This window comes from Eulemur rufifrons, chromosome 14, assembly GCF_041146395.1.
Source record: "Eulemur rufifrons isolate Redbay chromosome 14, OSU_ERuf_1, whole genome shotgun sequence".
In the NCBI taxonomy this organism is placed as follows: domain Eukaryota; kingdom Metazoa; phylum Chordata; class Mammalia; order Primates; family Lemuridae; genus Eulemur; species Eulemur rufifrons.
This window is the reverse complement of record NC_090996.1, coordinates 18323522-18341320: the sequence shown is the minus strand read 5'-3', so window position 1 is coordinate 18341320 and position 17799 is coordinate 18323522. Positions and strand designations below refer to the sequence as shown.

The following is a 17799-nucleotide window of genomic DNA, read 5'->3' as shown; positions in this document are numbered from 1 at the left end:
CCAGCCTGGGCTCACATCTCTGAGTCTAGAAACCTTCTGGCACCTGCTCTGTTAACTCCAGACTTCTGTCTTTGTGGGAAAGGGCTTCTTAGGTGGGTGCAACTTCTCATACAGACTATCAGCCAATCCTCTCATCTCTAGCCCCATCCACATCTGTGCTCTCAAAAGTCCCTGGAATCTCCAACTTTGTAGTTTATTTCAAGTTTGGAGGTGTCAACTCTTGGCTATCGCGCTTCACACACACTTAGCTTTCCCAGTCTGTCGCGTCAGTCACCATTTGTCCATCTGCCTTTGAACACCTAAATGTTGCCGCCAGCTCTCTCTGCTGTCATTTCCTGTCCTATTCTCTTTGCATGTGAGGTGGAGTCTGGGTGGATGTGGAGAAACGCATGTATTCTGACTATCACCTTCCGCTGAAAGGTCTAACCCTCAGCTTTTAAAATGATTTTGGGCCGGGCGCGGTGCCTCACGCCTGTGATCCTAGCACTCTGGGTGGCCGAGGTGGGTGGATCACTCAAGGTCAGGAGTTTGAGACCAGCCTGAGCAAGAGTGAGACCCCGTCTCTACTAAAAATAGAAAGAAATTATATGGACAACTGAAATATATATATATACAAAAAATTAGCCGGGCATGGTGGCGCATGCCTGTAGTCCCAGCTACTTGGGAGGCTGAGGCAGGAGGATCGCTTAAGTCCAGGAGTTTGAGGTTGCTGTGAGCTAGACTGACGCCACGGCACTCACTCTAGCCCGGGCAACAAAGCAAGACTCTGTCTCAGAAAAAAAAAAAGAAAAGTAAAATGATTTTGGTGAGTCAGGAGGTTAAACAGCACGGGACAAAAATGAAGAATAAAGAAAAATAGAGGACGGCAAAGGTTTTTAAAGTTTTATAGGCTACTGTCCTTAGTTTAACTTTCTCAGAAGGCTCAAATCCTATATTTGCCACATACTGATTGCTTAACCTTCCGTAAGTTACTTAACATCTCTTAACTTTAATTTTCTTACATGTAAAATGGAGAAAATATCACCAACATTATAGGGCTAGCTGATGAGAACATGCAGCACAGAGTAGGTACTTATTATAATAACAGCTGGCTAAAGAATGGCTTTAGAGTGGCTTTAAGAGTGGCTTAGCGTCAGAAGGAAAATATGCACTTGCTTTATGGGCACTGTAAATTTGAGATGTTGGAGGACACCACATAGAGATGTTTGCTGGACATGAGATCTGCTTTCGCTCAGCAAACATTTTCTGGGCACTTTTGATATAGAAAGTCCTGAGCCAGGCACTGAGGCATTAGAAGTTGAATAAACATGTGAGATCATGCTGTAAGGCAGAATGTGATCAGAACGAGAAGCTGGAGCTTAGAAGAGAGAAGTGACACCCATTCATCCACCCCAGGGAATGGAGGCTGAGATCTGCCGTTACCTTTCTTTGTCTTACAAGGTCCACATTCAGGGTGAATCTCTTGCAAGGGAAGAGAAACCACTTTGGCTAGTCCGGCATTCAGCATGTACTGGTACAGACGCTTAAATGTCCTTTCACACAGCCCCTGCCAAAACACAATTTAAAAGCTACTATTAGGTATAAGGAAGATGTTTGAAATGACTAAAAAGTCATGTAAATGAACACAAGTTCAGGACCTGAATTAATTATCTCGAATGGAGAAATGCTGGCGGTACTAACGAGCAGAGGTTGCCAAGCTACATCGTCAAGGGAACAAAACAAAGTCCAGAGCAGGACAGAAATGATTCTACCTGTTGATGACAAGGGGAAGGAGCTTTGCCCGAAGAGATCCTGGAAGGGTATACAGGGGTGGGAATGAGGCAGGTGGGAGGGGGATTTTCACTTGAAAAGGTATCAACCTTTTCCTGTTGTTTTGATTTTTTTAAACAAAGGTATTGATTATTAATATGTACACATACACACACACTTCCCACAGGCAGTGGAAAAAACAGATTAAAAAAATTTTTAAGTGTGGTCTACCTGTGCAGCTACAACGAAATGAGGATGAGTATATCCTTCCTAACACTCATGTTTCTACTCGGCTGGTACAACCAAAATGACCCTAAGCACATCTCTGCGGGGGTTACCGAACAGCAGCCTCCAGGACAGGCCACACTTTTTCATCTATATAATGTTTTTTTAAGAAAGCAATTTACCTGTCAAATTTCAAAAGTGAAGAGACTCATTAAAAAAAAAAAAAAAAGCACCCAGCTGGTACCTCACCCATGACATTCCCAGATTTGTGGTAAGCAAAGAATGTCACTTTCTGATAGGTCCAGGAACCCTAAGTTACTCTGAGATCTCGAGAAAAGAGGAATTTATCCAATTCCTACAGACAGAGTTAAATCCTTGGCTTGGCTCAACAGGCTTTAAAGTCTAACCTGAGATTCCTCATGAAAAAAATTCCAGCAAAGCCAACTGAAAAAAACGGAAAAAGGAAAGCCTACACAGCAATAACCATTCTTGCTGCACTTTATGCAAATAACCAGGCCAAGTATAATGAGACTAAAATTTATTTCACAAATAAATTGGTCCTACAATGATTTGTCTTTAGTAGAAATGGGAAACTGTAGAGAGAAAATTACATTTCAGAAGAAATTATAGTAAACCCATTATTAGATTCTAGTTTGAATCCTGAATTCTACCCTGGCTACAAGTCTCCAAGTAATGTTTTCAAATTTTTCTTCCATTTTTATGACGGGGACTCAATGAAATTGCCCCTACCTGTTTCCTGAGGCCCTGCAGGTATACTTTGTGACATACAAACTCCAGGCGAGAAAGCCACTGCCTACTTCCACTTTAACTGAAGATGTTTTGAGTTTAACATCTAGACACCTCAGCTGGATGCCCTCCAGACTCTAAGGAACGGTTACAAATATTAACCTTTGTTTTTCTTCTATGTGCAAGCTCAACTGCAATGCCAGCTTCTAGAATGGGACAAAGCTGTTTAACTGAACTGATCTATTCACAGGACTAAGAGACTGACTAAGGAAGATATGGAACAATATGTTTAAATTTGCTGTTTTCCGTTTATCCCAATTTTTTTTTCACTCCTTTGTATATCTCTACTAACAACCTCTAACTCAAATTTCTCCAAAGTTATCAGCTTGGCTTTTAATATGTGAAACTTTTTAGTTTCAAAGTGGGGACTGAAGAAAATTAGAAATATTTTACCCCAACATACGGCATTTTGACACGCTGCACTGAGGGAAGAAGGCTCAGGGTCTCTCTGCCCTTTCCCACCACCCCACCAACAGGCACTCCCCCAAAAAGTTAAAGTTTCTTGTGAGCCACGAAGACCAAAAAAAGAAGAAAGAAAGAAAAAAAATGTGAAGAAAAACAGATTAAAAACTATTAAAAAAAAAAGTTAAAGCTTCTTTATCTGCCTAAAGATCCAGACCCACCTAGTAGGACAATTGTTCTTTTCTTCCCCTCCCTGTAGGACCAGGAATGTGACCAGGACACCTGAACACTCTTTAAGAAGATAATGGCCTGCCTCTCAGACTAATTCAAATTCCACAGAGAACTAGTTCCTCTTTGTTCTCCACCCATTCATCCTCCCTAGTAATCTTTTATTGCCACTCAACAGAATTCCTCTTCCCCACTCCCAGTAACCCATTTTACCAGAAAGGCATATAAGCTAAATCCCCTTGCAGAGTTGAATTTTCATTCTGAAGGCTCTTGTGTACACATGGTAAATAAATTTGTATCTTTTTCTCCAATTAATAAAAAAAAAAAAAGAAAAGCACCAACATTTTGGCTCCTTTTGAAAAACTAAGGTCTGACACCCAGTGCTAGGCCTGCAGCTCCTCCCAGCAGCAGCGAGCAGGAGCTGAGGACCAGCCGCCTCCCTTCAGCAGGCACGCCCATCTCTGCAGGGCCACCGCCTCCATGCTCCCCATCAGACCCTTGGACAATGAAACTGAAGGTCAGTTGCCATTTATCACCATTTTTGTACTGCTTTTCTCTAATGGTAGCTAAGAGGAAAGTTAATTTCTTAAATCTATACTGCTATCAGAAATTTTTCTATACTTGGCCCATTCTGTTCATTTCTATCACCCTCCTGGGTACTGCTGCCATTTGATTTTGCAGCCCCTGGAAGAGTCAGGCAAGTTACCACGGCTCTAAGTTACGGGTTGAACAGGAGGTGCTCATGACAAAGGGGTGTTCGTTAAGCCTTACGGGTTCCTTCTTACACTCTGGGGGAGAGACTGGGAGCAAATGTCTGTGGGCTGCTGCCACCGCATATGTGTGATCAACTCTCAGACACCCAGCACTCTAGCCTTTGGAGGGCAGAACATATGGCTATCAAAACAATACAGATGACTCACATATGGCTCATTCAAACCCACTGGCTTGTAAATGGCATCTATCGTTACCCCCAGCATCATGCAAAGACCCTACAGAAACTCATCCGTCAGACCCCAGCCCTCAACATATGGTACTAAGCCCTAGAATGACCGTCCTAAGCGAGAGAAGATGATGTAGTCTTGTCTTCTGGGGGGCTGCCATCAAGGACTCACACAATCTGGCCAGCAAAAAGAGAAAGAAGCAATGAGCTCCCCTCCCACAGCTCCCCAAAAAAGACAGCATCCATATTCATGGCATTAACCTCACCTACTGGCTAATGTATTCACTAAATCCTGCTCAGCTCTCTCTGACCCCTGATTCTAGCTGCCGACTGCCCTGGGCCCAAAGACAAAGTAGGTCAATGACTGCCTTACTCCCTGCCTCTCTCACCTCCTTTCCAGGACCGTCACCAATCTGCTATTTCAGTATAAAACCACTGGGAACAAAATTACAGGCTTGATTACAGAAGTAAATCTAAACACCAAGATTTACCATTGCAAGTGAACTTTGGTAACAGGTTCCAGAACAAACCCCAGAGGAAAATAAAAGTCAGGCAAGAGCAAGAATTTAAATGAAGGACAGCACTTATTCATTCTGTGAAACGAAGGAAAATCCCATTTATTTCAAACCCACCACAGGGTTTTGGGTTGCAATTCATCCATCTCTGCCTGACAAAGATTCCCCAGCAGCCCAGCACATGGGCACCCCCAGGCTCACCAGTTCTTCCCTCAGCTTTCCTAGTGTCTCCATCTGGTTACTCCGCGTGCTCAGCATGGCTGAAAGCTTCTCCATGAGGATGTCATATTTGCTCCTCCTGTAAGGAAAACCAAACAGTTCGTTTTTCACCTATAGCTAAAGACAACATTTACTGCCTGTTTTCTTTTTTTTTTTTTTTTTTGAGACAGAGTCTCACTCTGTTGCCCAGGCTAGAGTGAGTGCCGTGGCATCAGCCTAGCTCACAGCAACCTCAAACTCCTGAGCTCAAGCGATCCTCCTGTCTCAGCCTCCCGAGTAGCTGGGACTACAGGCATGCACCACCATGCCCGGCTAATTTTTTCTATATATATTTTTAGCTGTCCATATAATTTCTTTCTATTTTTAGTAGAGATGGGGTCTCGCTCTTGCTCAGGCTGGTCTCGAACTCCTGAGCTCAAACGATCCGCCCACCTCGGCCTCCCAGAGTGCTAGGATTACAGGCGTGAGCCACCGCGCCCGGCCTCCTGCCTGTTTTCTGAAGATGACACAGCACAACTTAAATGACCACATGCGTCTCAGAGACCATCCAGCCCAGTGCCCACATTTTACAATGGGAGAGACTGTGGCTGTTGAGAGGTTTGGTTGTGTGTCCAAGGTCACCTAACTAGTGGCAGTATACAAACTAGACCCTAAGACCAAAACTTGAATGAAATGATTCTTTAAAACACCTTACATCTTTATAATACTTCTAAAGTTTGGGAAGCATCTTATATATTTCTTTATAAATCACTTGGTGAAGGATAGGGATTATTTCATAAAGAAATTAACAGGCTTCCCCCAAATTCAGGCCTGAGACAGGAACCTAGGTCTTCTTCTAAATCTAGTACTCTCTTCCCTACACTGTGACACCTCTCTGATTCTGAAGCCCTGGTTTCTGCCTCTGATTCACTGATGTGATCGATCCCACCTTCCATCTCATTTCTACTGTGAAGTGGATGTCATGACAAATACTTCCAAGCTAAAAAGCATCAAGGCCTCTTGACTATGTGTGCCCCGGGGAAACTAGGGAAGAGGTACAGAGAGAGGCCTTGCTGCCAGTTCAGCTGGACAAGGACAGCATAGCTTGACCCACAGTCCTAGGGAAAGGGCGAGTACATCTGTGGGAGCCAGAGACTACACCCACTTCTCCATTTGTACTGCCACTTAATGAGTGAAAAAATAAATGAAGGGACAGATATTTACTGCATATGAACTATTATGCATTTTAAACACTGTACCATAGCCATTTTCCACAAGAGTTAACAGTGGGTCAAAGAGGTCAAGTGAGAGGTAGTTGAAACACAGATCTTGATTTAATCCAGTGTTCTCTCTCCTGCCCCATGGCTGCCACCCTATGTTCTTTGTAGATCACAGGCTACACACCACTTATGAGTTTGGTGAGATAGTTATCTAACTAATGGATAGTATGACTAATTAAAATGTGAATTCCCAAAACATGATTCTCTCCAATATAAGTACAGTTGACTCTTCCACAACATGGGTTTGAACTGGGCGGGCCCATTTATACATGGTTTTTTTTTTTTTCAATAAATATATTAAAAACTTTTTCGGAGATCTGTCACAATTTGAAAAAATTGTTCACAGATGAACCATATAACCTAGAAATATCGAAAAAATTAAGAAAAGGGTGTGCCATGAATGCATAAAATATATGTAGATACTAGTCTATTTTATCATTTACTACCCTCAAATGTACACAAATCTATTAAAAAAAATTTTATTTTTGTCCTTCCTGTTTGCAGTATCATACATGATCATGAAACTGCTGCTAGAATGCTCACACCTGTTACTGCAAATTCAAAACCCAGGTAAGACTTCTCCTGAGACTTTACTTTAGGTCAGGGTCGGGCTGCCTGGTACAAGGCTGCACCCACAACTGGGCAGGTTCAACAACACAGGAGCCTTTCCCCAGACCATAAAATTTATCAAAACTTATATATACAAATACTTACAGACCGTACAGGGTACCATTTGCAGTTGAATGAAATGTAACTCAATGTAAAGATGCATCATAACTGAATAAAATTAATTATAATACAAACTATACTACTGTAGTAATTTTGTAGCCACCTCCTGTTGCTATTGTGGCAAGCTCAAGTGTGGCAAGCTCAAGTGTTGACAGTATTGCCTTAAAATGCCATGTGACACTAATCACCGCTTTGTGAGCAGTTCGTCTCTCCAGTAAATTGCTTATCACAGTAAAAAGTGATCTCTCATAGTTCTCGTGTATTTTTCATTGTGTTTAGTGCAATATCATAAACCTTGAAAGATACCACGGGATCCATATGAAATGCCACTAGTGATGCTAGAAGTGCTCCCTAGAAGGAGAGAAAAGTCATGACATTACCAGAAAAAGTTAAACTGCTTGATATGAACCATAGATTAAGGTCTGCAGATGCGGCTGCCCACCGTTTCAGACAGACAACTCATCTTGTAAACAGATGACATAAGCTTACGGTATTCATAAATACAGTACAGTACTATAAATGTCTTTTCTCTTCCTTATGATTTTAATAACAGTTTCTTTTCTCTAGCTTACTTATTACACTAATACAGTATATAAGACATGTATCACATATAACAAAATATGTGTTAACTGTTTATATTATCAGTAAGGCTTCTGGTCAACAGTAGGCTATCAGAAGTTAAGTTTTGGGGAGTCAAAAGTTATATGTGGATTTTCAACTGTGCGGGAGACTGGCACCTCTAACCTCTAGCATTGTTCAAAGGTCAACTGTATTTCCAAAACATAAGTGAGAAGATAAATTAGGAATTCAGAACATTTTGAACATCTTGGCAGGTTTGAAGGCCATTAGACAACTGTTAGGCCATTAGACAGAGAAGATTTTCACCCCCAGAGATCCATAGTCAATAGATAGTGTATATACGTGTGTCAAGCACTTTTTTGGGGCCAAGGCATGTGCAATGCAGTGGGCACTGCAAACTTTAAAACTTACACTTAATCCTGAGCGTTCACTCCCCTCCCCTTTGGGGGGTGCACCTGGCCACGGGGGTGAAGGGCAGGGACTCTGTCAACTGGCCAGGGAGAACAACAGAATCATTCCCCGTGGTCCAGGGAAGGGTCTGCCTACTCACCTCCCCATTATCCCTCAGTACTGTCTACCACTACCACAAGTGCTGGTAGCCAGGCACTGCGAGGCCCAGAACTACTCACCCAAGGACTCTTTTTCCTAGGCCCTATACCAGCTTGACCTTTCCCCATGCTGGCTTCTGCCCCTTCCACAAAGCAGGGCATGGGGTTGTAGAATATAGACCGAGACCTCTGCAGAGTGGTGGAACATTTCTTTCCCCCATTCCTGTGCCAGGTAATTAGTCACCCCAACAGCAAGGATTAAAGAGTCAGAGATAACCTACTCACTCTCAGAGACTCCCTGGTTCTCAGAAGAGAATGTGCATATTTTACCAGTTTGCTACATTGCCTGGACTATGATACCCAGCTGGAATAGCCATAGCATGCATTGCAATCATTTAGCAGAACCTCACTGTCTCATCCATATAACATTGATTATTATGGCTGTGTGTTGTAAAACATCCAATTTGCAACTGACATAATTCAACCATAATTCTGTCACCATGACAAATCAAATTTGACTTATTTACTTTAATTTTTACACTTCTCCAAAATGTTAATAGTTTCTATTGTTGCACTGTGGGGTTGTAGGTAATTTTTTCCCTCTTTTATGCATAATTTCCAGGCTTTCTAAATAAGCAGGACTTATTTTCACCAGCAACAGATAATAAATATCCTTTTTTAAAAACTACAGTCATATTCTGATTTGGCCTCTATGATTTTTAAAAGCATAATACACATGGCTGCAACAAAAAAGTAACCTCATGCCTTGACCTCTACAAACGTACCTGTCCACATGAAACCGGTTCAGGAGGAGGAGGATTGAGTGTTGTTGGGCTCCAGTGGGTAATCGGATCACATGGGACTGCATCGTAATGAGCCCATTTTTGTTCAAAATTTTCCTATGATAGTGTAGCTTCCCAGCATCAACCCTAGAGAAGGAAATGAGCACGGGCTGTGTCATTTACTTTGTTCACAGCTTTAACCCCACACTGTATAGAGTCTCTCACTTGGACATACACACCAGACACATACCTCCTGCCCAGCCAACCCAAGAGAACAGTCACTGTGAGACAATGGCCTTAGAAAGAAAAGCCATGCCTCGGGGAAGACAAGGCAGCAGGTCCCTACATTTGGGGTACAAGATGCAATGACTAGTGAGCCCCATAATTTAAAGCAGAGAAGCAAATCCTCCTCCTTACTTGAAAGCAGTGCTGTGAAGGTCTCGCTGGAGCTCTCCTTGCCACCTGGACCGGCCTAATCGCTCCAGGATGCAGTAAGAGAAGTCGGGGAGCCTCAGGTCAGGATCCCCCTCCTGGCCTATCAAGGCCCTGTACCGCATGGCCTGGGAGGCAACAATGATCAGTTTCTTCCCCCACCTACAAATCAGAAACGACCACAAAGAAATAAATAGGTTTAACTGATTTTAAGAAAACTGAAATATGAAAAAATAGAACTTTTCAGAATCTTCATTTTCTGCTTCTTCTCAGAAGTCCATAATAACCCCAAATGAATCTAAGCAAGTTTTCAGAGCCTTAGAACTGAAGGAAAAAAGATGATCTTATTTCCTTGCTGAAAGCCACCCCAGGGCTTGCCAGGGCACTCACACCAAATCCAAACTCCTCATCATGGCCAGGAAGGCCTTCCACGATCTGAACCTCCCTGCCTCACTCATCTCATCTTCCACAACTCTGCCTCCCACCCACAACAGTCTTCTTTTTCCTAAAAAAGCCTCGAGGTCATTGCCCTTGCTGTTTCCTCTGGCTGGTAGCTCTTCTTCTGGATATTTACGTGACCAATTTCTTATCATCATTCAGGTCACAGCTCAGCTATCAACTCCCCAGGCCTTCTAGAAAGTGCCAACTAGAGTTCCAGGCCCTCCTCAACCATTCCCATAGTCTTCATAGCACTCAGCACTCTCAGAAACGGCCACAGTTTTTTTCCAACATTCTTATCAGTTTCCCTCATTCAAATATAAGTGCTGTAAGAGCAGGGACATTATTAACTTGTTCACCAGGATATCGTTAGTGCCTAGAATAATGTGGGTGCATGGTAGGGGCTCTGTATATATTTGTTAAGTAAATAAACTACCCTAGTGAACTGGACTAATGAAACAAACTTCAGAGTCAAAAACACTAAACTATGTAATCAGCAAACCTGTAGTCTAATTTTGACTTCACCATTGAAGACCAGACCTTGAACAAATCATTAGTTTCTTCTACTGAACTGATGCATGAAAATAATGCCTAAAAAGAGGCCAAAAAACACTTCCTAGCAAGGCACTTCAAGGTACCCAAAGTGAGAAGACTGCTTTCTCTGCTGAGACCTGAGAGTTCTTACGATGCATTCCCCACCACAGAGCCTTGCCTGTTAAATTAAACTGATGTCTTGAGCAAACTGACCTGCTCCATTCACCCACCTTCAGGGTCCAAGCCCTGGTTCTGCAGCAGAGAGATCCTTCAAGGAAATCCTGGCAGAGAACCCATCCCTCACTTACTCCTTAGCATGAAGTTACTCATAGCAACTGAAGGACGCTATGGTTTGAATGTGTCCCCCAAAAGTTCACATGTTGGAAAATTAATTTCCATTTTAATAATATTAAGAGGCAGAACCTTTAAGAGGTAATCAGGCCATGAAGGCTCTGCCCTCATGAATGGATTAATGTGGTCATCGTGGGAGTGGGTCAGTTATCACAGAAGTAAACTCCTGATAAAAAGTTAAGTTTGGCCCCATTTCTTTCTGTTCTGCATGCACGTGTATACACTTCCTCACCACGTGATGCCACTATGGGATGACACTTGCCAGATGCTGGAGCCATGTTCTTGGACTTCCTAGACCCCAGAGTCATGAGCCAGATAAATTTCTGTTCTTTTTAAATTGCTCAGTCTATGGTATTCTGTTATAACAGGAAATGGACTACAATAGATGACCTCCCTTTCCTGGACAGAGGAGTCACCAGGGGTCCACATATAAGAGCTCACAAGATATCAATTCTTCTCATCTGGAGCCAAACATTCACTCTTTCTGGCCCTGTTGTTTATAGACGCCCGGTCACAGAGTCTATCTGCAGTCACACCACTCAACTCAGTCTGACACTTTTCCTTCCTCCTTCCCCATACCAGATAACTTTACTTCTATCACCAAGTAGGCAAAAATAAAAAAGAACAGGCTATCTTTGTTGTAACTCAACTGCATTTTCCTTCACATTGTTTGTGATCTATAATTAGTCTTCTGCATAAGTCACAGAAGTCTGGATAGTCTGTCTCCAAACAGGATGTTAGGTTGTGAATACACATGAAAGAGTCTACTTTACACATCTGAATGTCACAAACTTAGGACCTATGCTCTCTTTTCTCAGAACAGACTCATTAAGATAAATTATAAGAGGTCAGTTGGGAAAAAAAGTTTGAAGACAGCAAACCGGTTTGCTGCTTTTTAAATTTTATTACTCAGATTAGTTTACTATTTTTGACCATCACAATTCCAATGTTTCTGTTAATTATTGCCAATTAGCTGATTCAATGACTCCTGCTAGTTCTAAATTGTTGGCGATGGTCCAAATACCGATTACGTACTGTGCAAAGTACCAAGACACCAAGACAAATAAAAATAGTATATACCTTCAAGGAGCTCAGTCTACTGAAGAACAATAAAAAACCACGCAATTACACTACGAGGTGATAAGGTGATAATGTCTCTGACAGACAGAAGCTCTGGTTGTCAAGGCTATGAAACGGCATATATGAAGAGCCTCAGTTCAAACCTATGTGTTTTTAGAGCATGTGCATAGTAATTAGAGAAACCTCTCAAGGAGGTGATTCTTGAGTTAGCAGTAAGCTGGGTGGATGAGAGGGGGAAGGGCAAGGAAGGGAACCTGCAAGGTTACAGAGGCATGAAGGAGTACACCTGCTCTGGGAGGTAAGCGGTTAGCGCAGCTGCGAAGTCTGGAGTGCAATAGCAAGCTGGCAAGTGGAAGAAAGGAAAGCTTGAGAGGGAGGCCACATCCTGAACAGCCTTGTGATGCCATGCTGGGCAGTTCAGACACTGTGACACAGGTCAGAGGCTACAACTTCAAACCCAACAGTCAACATGTATCTCTAGGAGCTGACTTTGTGCCAGGCCTATTATAGACTTGAGAGATATAGTGGTGAACAAGATGCACAGAGTCCCTGCCCATAGTGTGGTGAGGAAAGAGTGACATAAATAATTAAAACCATTTTTGGTACCACAAAAAAGTAATATGATAGTGACTAAGTAATGGGGGACACTTCTTGAGGAGTCAGGTTGAAGCCTGAATGATGTAGCAATGTGAAGATCTGAGGGTAGAACATTCTAGGTGGCAGGAATAGCACACACCATTGCTCTGAGACAGAAAGGAGCCCCACCTGTTCAGGCTGAAGCACAGTGAGGAGTGGGGAAACTGAGGAGGCTGAGGTCAGAGTGCTGGGGGCAGGAGCTAGGTCACATAGAGCCTTCTAGGCCACGGTCAGGAGAGCAGGCAGCACACATAAAGGAAATCATAGGGTGTGCGGAACTGGACAGTACATGCTCATCTGAAGGCCTACACTGCAATTTAAAAATTGGTATCAATGTAACCAGATCTGGTGATTTTTCAAGAGAAGCTAGAAATCAGGTTTTTAAATATTAGCAATGAAATAAAATTAAAAGCAAAACACAAAACCATGCTGGGCAAACGGCTTTTTTTTTCCTACCATGTGGGCAGATTTGGCCAATTTGGAACCTCTGCCCTGAGCCATCAGGACACATCCCATCACATTAGGGCCCAGGAAATGCCCCACATTTATGGGTCATAGAGCCAGGTACTTGTAGAGCTAAAGGGAACACCTACCACCAGAAAAAAGAAACAAGAGAGAAAAGGAAGTGCTATAGTTTGTCACCGCTAAAACTCATGTTGAAGTTTAATGGCCAGTGCAGCAGTGTTGGGAGGCGGGGCCAAGTAAGAGGTGTCTGGGTCATTGGGGTGGATCCTTCATGACTAGATTAATGCCCTCTGGCAGGACTGAGTTCTCGTTCTGGTGGGAACAGATTAGTTCCAGTGAGATGGAGTTGTTATAAAGCAAGGACATCTCTTCGCACATGTCTGCTTCCCCTTTGACCTTCTGCCATGTTATGATGTAGCACAAAGGCCTTGCCAGAAGCCAGTGCCATACCCTTGAGCTTCCCTGCCTGCAGAACTGTGGGCTAAATAAACCTCCTTTGTTTATAAATTACCTAGCCTCAGGTATTCTGTCACGGCAACACAAAACAGACTAAGACTGGAGGAGAAGGCAGGTTTGGGGTGATGGAGAGTGATGAGCACACTAAGTGTGAGGGGGCGGGTGACTGAAATAATACATATGTGCTTGGGAGAGAGGTCTGGGGAGCAGCCAACACTTAAGGGGTGGAAGGAAGGAGGAGATGAGGCCACAGAGAAACTGGTGAGGAACAATGAGGAAAGCAGAAAAACAAAATAAGGCAGGAAGTCATAGGGACAAAAGCTTCAAGAGTCCCTTATGGGCTGGGCATGGTGGCTCACGCCTGTAATCCTTAGCACTCTGGGAGGCCGAGGCGGGAGGATCGCTCGAGGTCAGGAGTTCAAGACCAGCAAGAACGAGACCTTGTCTCTACTAAAAATAGAAAGAAATTATCTGGCCAACTAAAAATATATATAGAAAAAATTAGCCGGGCATGGTGGCACATGCCTGTAGTCCCAGCTACTGAGGAGGCTGAGGCAGAAGGATTGCTTGAGCCCAGGAGTTTGAGGTTGCTGTGAGCTAGGCTGACGCCACGGCACTCTAGCCTAGGTGATAGAGCGAGACTCCGTCAAAAAAAAAAAAAAAGGAACAGAAGGTACAGGGAACTGGGCTGCAGGGAGGGGAGAAGAAGAGAAAGAGAAGCATCCAGAACACAGCCTTAGACAGGGCCACTGTTTCTCATCTTCTCCAAGTAGGAAGGGAGGCAAGAATGGGGTTGGGTGCTTGAGACAAATGACAATACGGATTAGCCACTCTGGGAACTCGGGACACTGACTGAGGAGTCACAAAAGAATAGCTGGTGAACACAGGGCCCAGCTAGGAAGAGAGAACAAAAGACACCATCCAAATGTCAGCTGCTGGCCATGCCCAACTGTGCAAGAACTGTGGACACAAAAGCAAGAGAACGGCTGGACCTTATTTACCTCCAGTAGGAGTGGAGTGAAAAAGGCAGAGAACTGGCTTAGTGCAGGGCTGGTGAACCCCAACCGACACTGAGGCTGCAGGCCAGATCCAAGTGCTCTGACTGCACACACGACTTCAAAGCACCCAGATTTCTAGCAATTTCTGATGGTACAAATCAGTTACCTGTCAAAGGCTTCCACCATCGTACAGCGAGGCTGCAAAGACTTGGTCCTGATGTCATTGGTAATGTTTTTCCTCTCCTTAAAGTAGCGGCACGAGCCCTGGATGCCATCCTTATTCTCTAAGATCATATGAATGGGGTAGACATCTTCCAAAGGGACTGGGTCCCGCCTGGACTCCAAAATTCCAGTTTCCAAATCAATTTCTTCATACCTAAGGGAAAAAACACAAATATCACACCCCAACTCAGCTTCAGAAATAATGCGTGTTTGGCTTTGTTCTCCGACAACCTCCAGCAGAGATCAGAGAGCAGTGAGATCACTCAGTCTTCCTGCCTTACTAAGGCAGATAATCAGGACAAGCAGGTTCTTGTCTTTCCATCCCAGAGAACACAGACCTTTCCACGATCCCCCAAACTACCCCAGAAGCTGGGACCTAAACCACCATACTGTTATGGCGTTTGGATTTCCTCCAAATCTGGCACTTAGTCTCCAAACCAACAAGCTTGGACTGAATGATTCAAGGCTTTTCTTCTTTAAGATGTCACCTTTCTATCTGTCCCTATTTAGCTCTCTAGTACCCTCATCCATTTTTATGGTTTTAATTATCATCTGCATGTTAACAACTCTCACCCTTGAATCCTTGGTCCTGTCTTTTCCCCCAAACACCAATCCAATGTCTTCAATCATCTGTCAAACACCTCTCATTCCAAAGTTATGGCTTCCTCTCCCCATCTCCAATCAAGTCCCTCCTTTCCCCTCCTTGGTACCACATTCTCCCAGTTGCCTCTTAACAACACCATGGAGATATCTTTGATTTGTGTTTCTTCTTTTATCTAGTCAGTCAAGTTTGCCACGTTTTCCATTGAAATCTCACTCACATCCTGCACTAGTCTAGCTGAGGCTAAATCCCATACGCACTTTTCAACCCTTTCCTTTCTTGCCCTCTCTGTGACTTCTGCACTATTTAACCCTCCATTCTCAAATCATGTCTTCTCCCAGCTTCCAGGACACCATCTGGCCTGACTGCTCTCCACCTCTCCAGCCACACCTCCTCAATCTTCTTTTGAAGGTTCCTTATCCTCCACTCAGCATCTCAGGGCTATGTCTGAAGACCTCCAATCATACTGCACTCTCTCCTAGGGCTGATCTTAGCCAACAGCTTTAATTACCAACTATATGGGATGACTCACAGATGTCTAGCTCAGTTCCTCCCTCTGGCCTGCTGTTGCTCTGTGAAGCCAGATGTTTACTAGTTAGACTCTTCAATTCGACAACCCAAAAGAACTTCAATGTGTCTAAAGTCCATCCAGCACCTTTCCCACCTCCCCCAGACTCAACCACCCCAACTATTGCTCTTCTGTATTCCCTGCCTCAGGGAAGGGTATCAGGATTCACTCAGGTGCCCAAACAGCAGACACCAAAGGGCACCATCCTTGATTTTGATCTTCCTTACACCCCACATCCAATCAATCTCCAAATCCCCTTGATTCTTCTGCCTTATATATCTTCGTTCCATCTTTTCTTCATTCCCACACCCACTATGGTAGGATAGACCATGACTGCTTGTCCATGACTAGATTACTACGAATCTCTGCACTTTCTCTTTGCCCCTAGTCTGACCCTCTCTTCAATGGCTTCCATCTGTCCTTTGGATAAACTCTATAAGTGGATTAAAAGTTCACTGAGGCTGGGCATGGTGGCTCACGCCTGTAATCCTAGCACTCCGGGAGGCCAAGGCGGGAGGATCGTTTGAGGTCAGGAGTTCCAGACCAGCCTCAGCAAGAGTGAGACCCTGTCTCTACGAGAAACAGAAAGAAATTAGCTGGCCGGGCGTGGTGGCTCATGCCTGTAATCCTAGCACTCTGGGAGGCCGAGGCGGGTGGATCGCTCAAGGTCAGGAGTTCGAGACCAGCCTGAGCAAGAGCGAGACCCCATCTCTACTAAAAATAGAAAAAAAAATTATATGGACAACTAAAAATATATATATAGAAAAATTAGCCGGGCATAGTGGCGCATGCCTGTAGTCCCAGCTACTCGGGAGGCTGAGGCAGGAGGATCGCTTGAGCCCCGGAGTTTGAGGTTGCTGTGAGCTAGGCTGACGCCACGGCACTCACTCTAGCCTGGGCAACAAAGTGAGACTCTGTCTCAAAAAAAAAAAAAAAAAAAAAAAAAGAAATTAGCTAGGCGTGGTGACACACGCCTGTAGTCCCAGCTACTCAGGAGGCTAGGCAGGAGGATTGCTTGAGCCCAGAAGTTTGAGGTTGCTATGAGCTAGGCTGACGCCACGGCACTCTAGCCCAGGCAACAGAGTGTGACTCTGTCTCAAAAAAGAAAGAAAGAAAGAAAAGTTCATTGATTCCAGTCCATTTTGGTTAAGAGCAAAGTGGATTCTGGACCTAGACCTCCTGGATTCAAATTCTGGGTTCTGCCCTTGCTAGTTGATGACTTTGAGCAAGTCACTTAACCCTCAGCACCTTGATATTCTCTTCAAGAAAATGTGGATAGTGCTCACTTCGGCAGCACATATACTAAAATTGGAACGATACAGAGAAGATTAGCATGGCCAAATAAAAAAAAAAAAAAAAAAAAGAAAATGCGGATAATACGACCCACCTCCTAAGGTTGTTGTAAAAATTAAATAACATGCTATATGTAAGGATCTTAGCACAGTCCCTGATCATAATAAGTACATATAAAAGTCTACTATTATTCCTCATTCCCTACCTCCAGTTCCACACTTCTGCCAAACTTCTCCTCCTTCCTTTCACACTTGCTGTTCTCTGTCCACAGTACTCTGCCAACTGGCTGCCTAAATCCAATCTTTGAGTTTTGTCTTGGACGTTATTACCTCTGGGAATCTCCCCTGAACCTCACAACATGGCTTAAGAGAACAGACTCTGGAGATAGAGAGCGTGGGGTTCAAACCAATTCTTAGTCACTTATTACCCCCATAACCTTGGATAGGTTACCTAACCTCTCTCTGTGACTCACTTTCCTCCTCTGTAAAATGGGGACGATAATGGCACCTACCTCCTAGGGTCATTGTGAGGACTAAGTGAGTTCAATCTCCTGACGCTCCTAGACTAGGATCTTAGAATAGTACCTGGCCGTAGAAAGCACCTTTAAAGGTCAACTATTAGTATTATCGCTAAGCTTGCTAATGTGCAGCTCTCTAGTTGCCTTAGCCTCTCCATTCTGGCACTGAGTGAATGCTCCACAAAGGTTTGCTCATTTCAATTGTTCCTAGTCTGGTTCTGAATTG

General features: G+C 43.8%; 1 protein-coding gene, 1 non-coding gene and 1 pseudogene across 2 annotated transcripts in view; 1 reads left to right on the top strand and 2 right to left on the bottom strand.

The window, feature by feature from the left end:
* GTF3C1 (general transcription factor IIIC subunit 1) overlaps positions 1 to 17799 on the bottom strand; it is a 75155-nt gene that overhangs the window by 56811 nt on the left and 545 nt on the right. Inside the window, exons 2-6 of the mRNA XM_069486778.1 lie at positions 14539 to 14748; positions 9400 to 9576; positions 8986 to 9129; positions 5068 to 5164; positions 1423 to 1546 (exon numbers count right to left, since the gene is read on the bottom strand). Coding sequence (XP_069342879.1) covers positions 1423 to 1546; positions 5068 to 5164; positions 8986 to 9129; positions 9400 to 9576; positions 14539 to 14748 — 752 coding nt within the window. The remainder of the gene's footprint in view (positions 1 to 1422; positions 1547 to 5067; positions 5165 to 8985; positions 9130 to 9399; positions 9577 to 14538; positions 14749 to 17799) is intronic.
* On the bottom strand, positions 6837 to 7023 carry LOC138394950 (small Cajal body-specific RNA 16). The gene has a single exon (XR_011235458.1). It is a non-coding gene; the product is annotated as a small Cajal body-specific RNA 16 (non-coding RNA).
* LOC138394929 (U6 spliceosomal RNA) lies at positions 17042 to 17102 on the top strand (annotated as a pseudogene).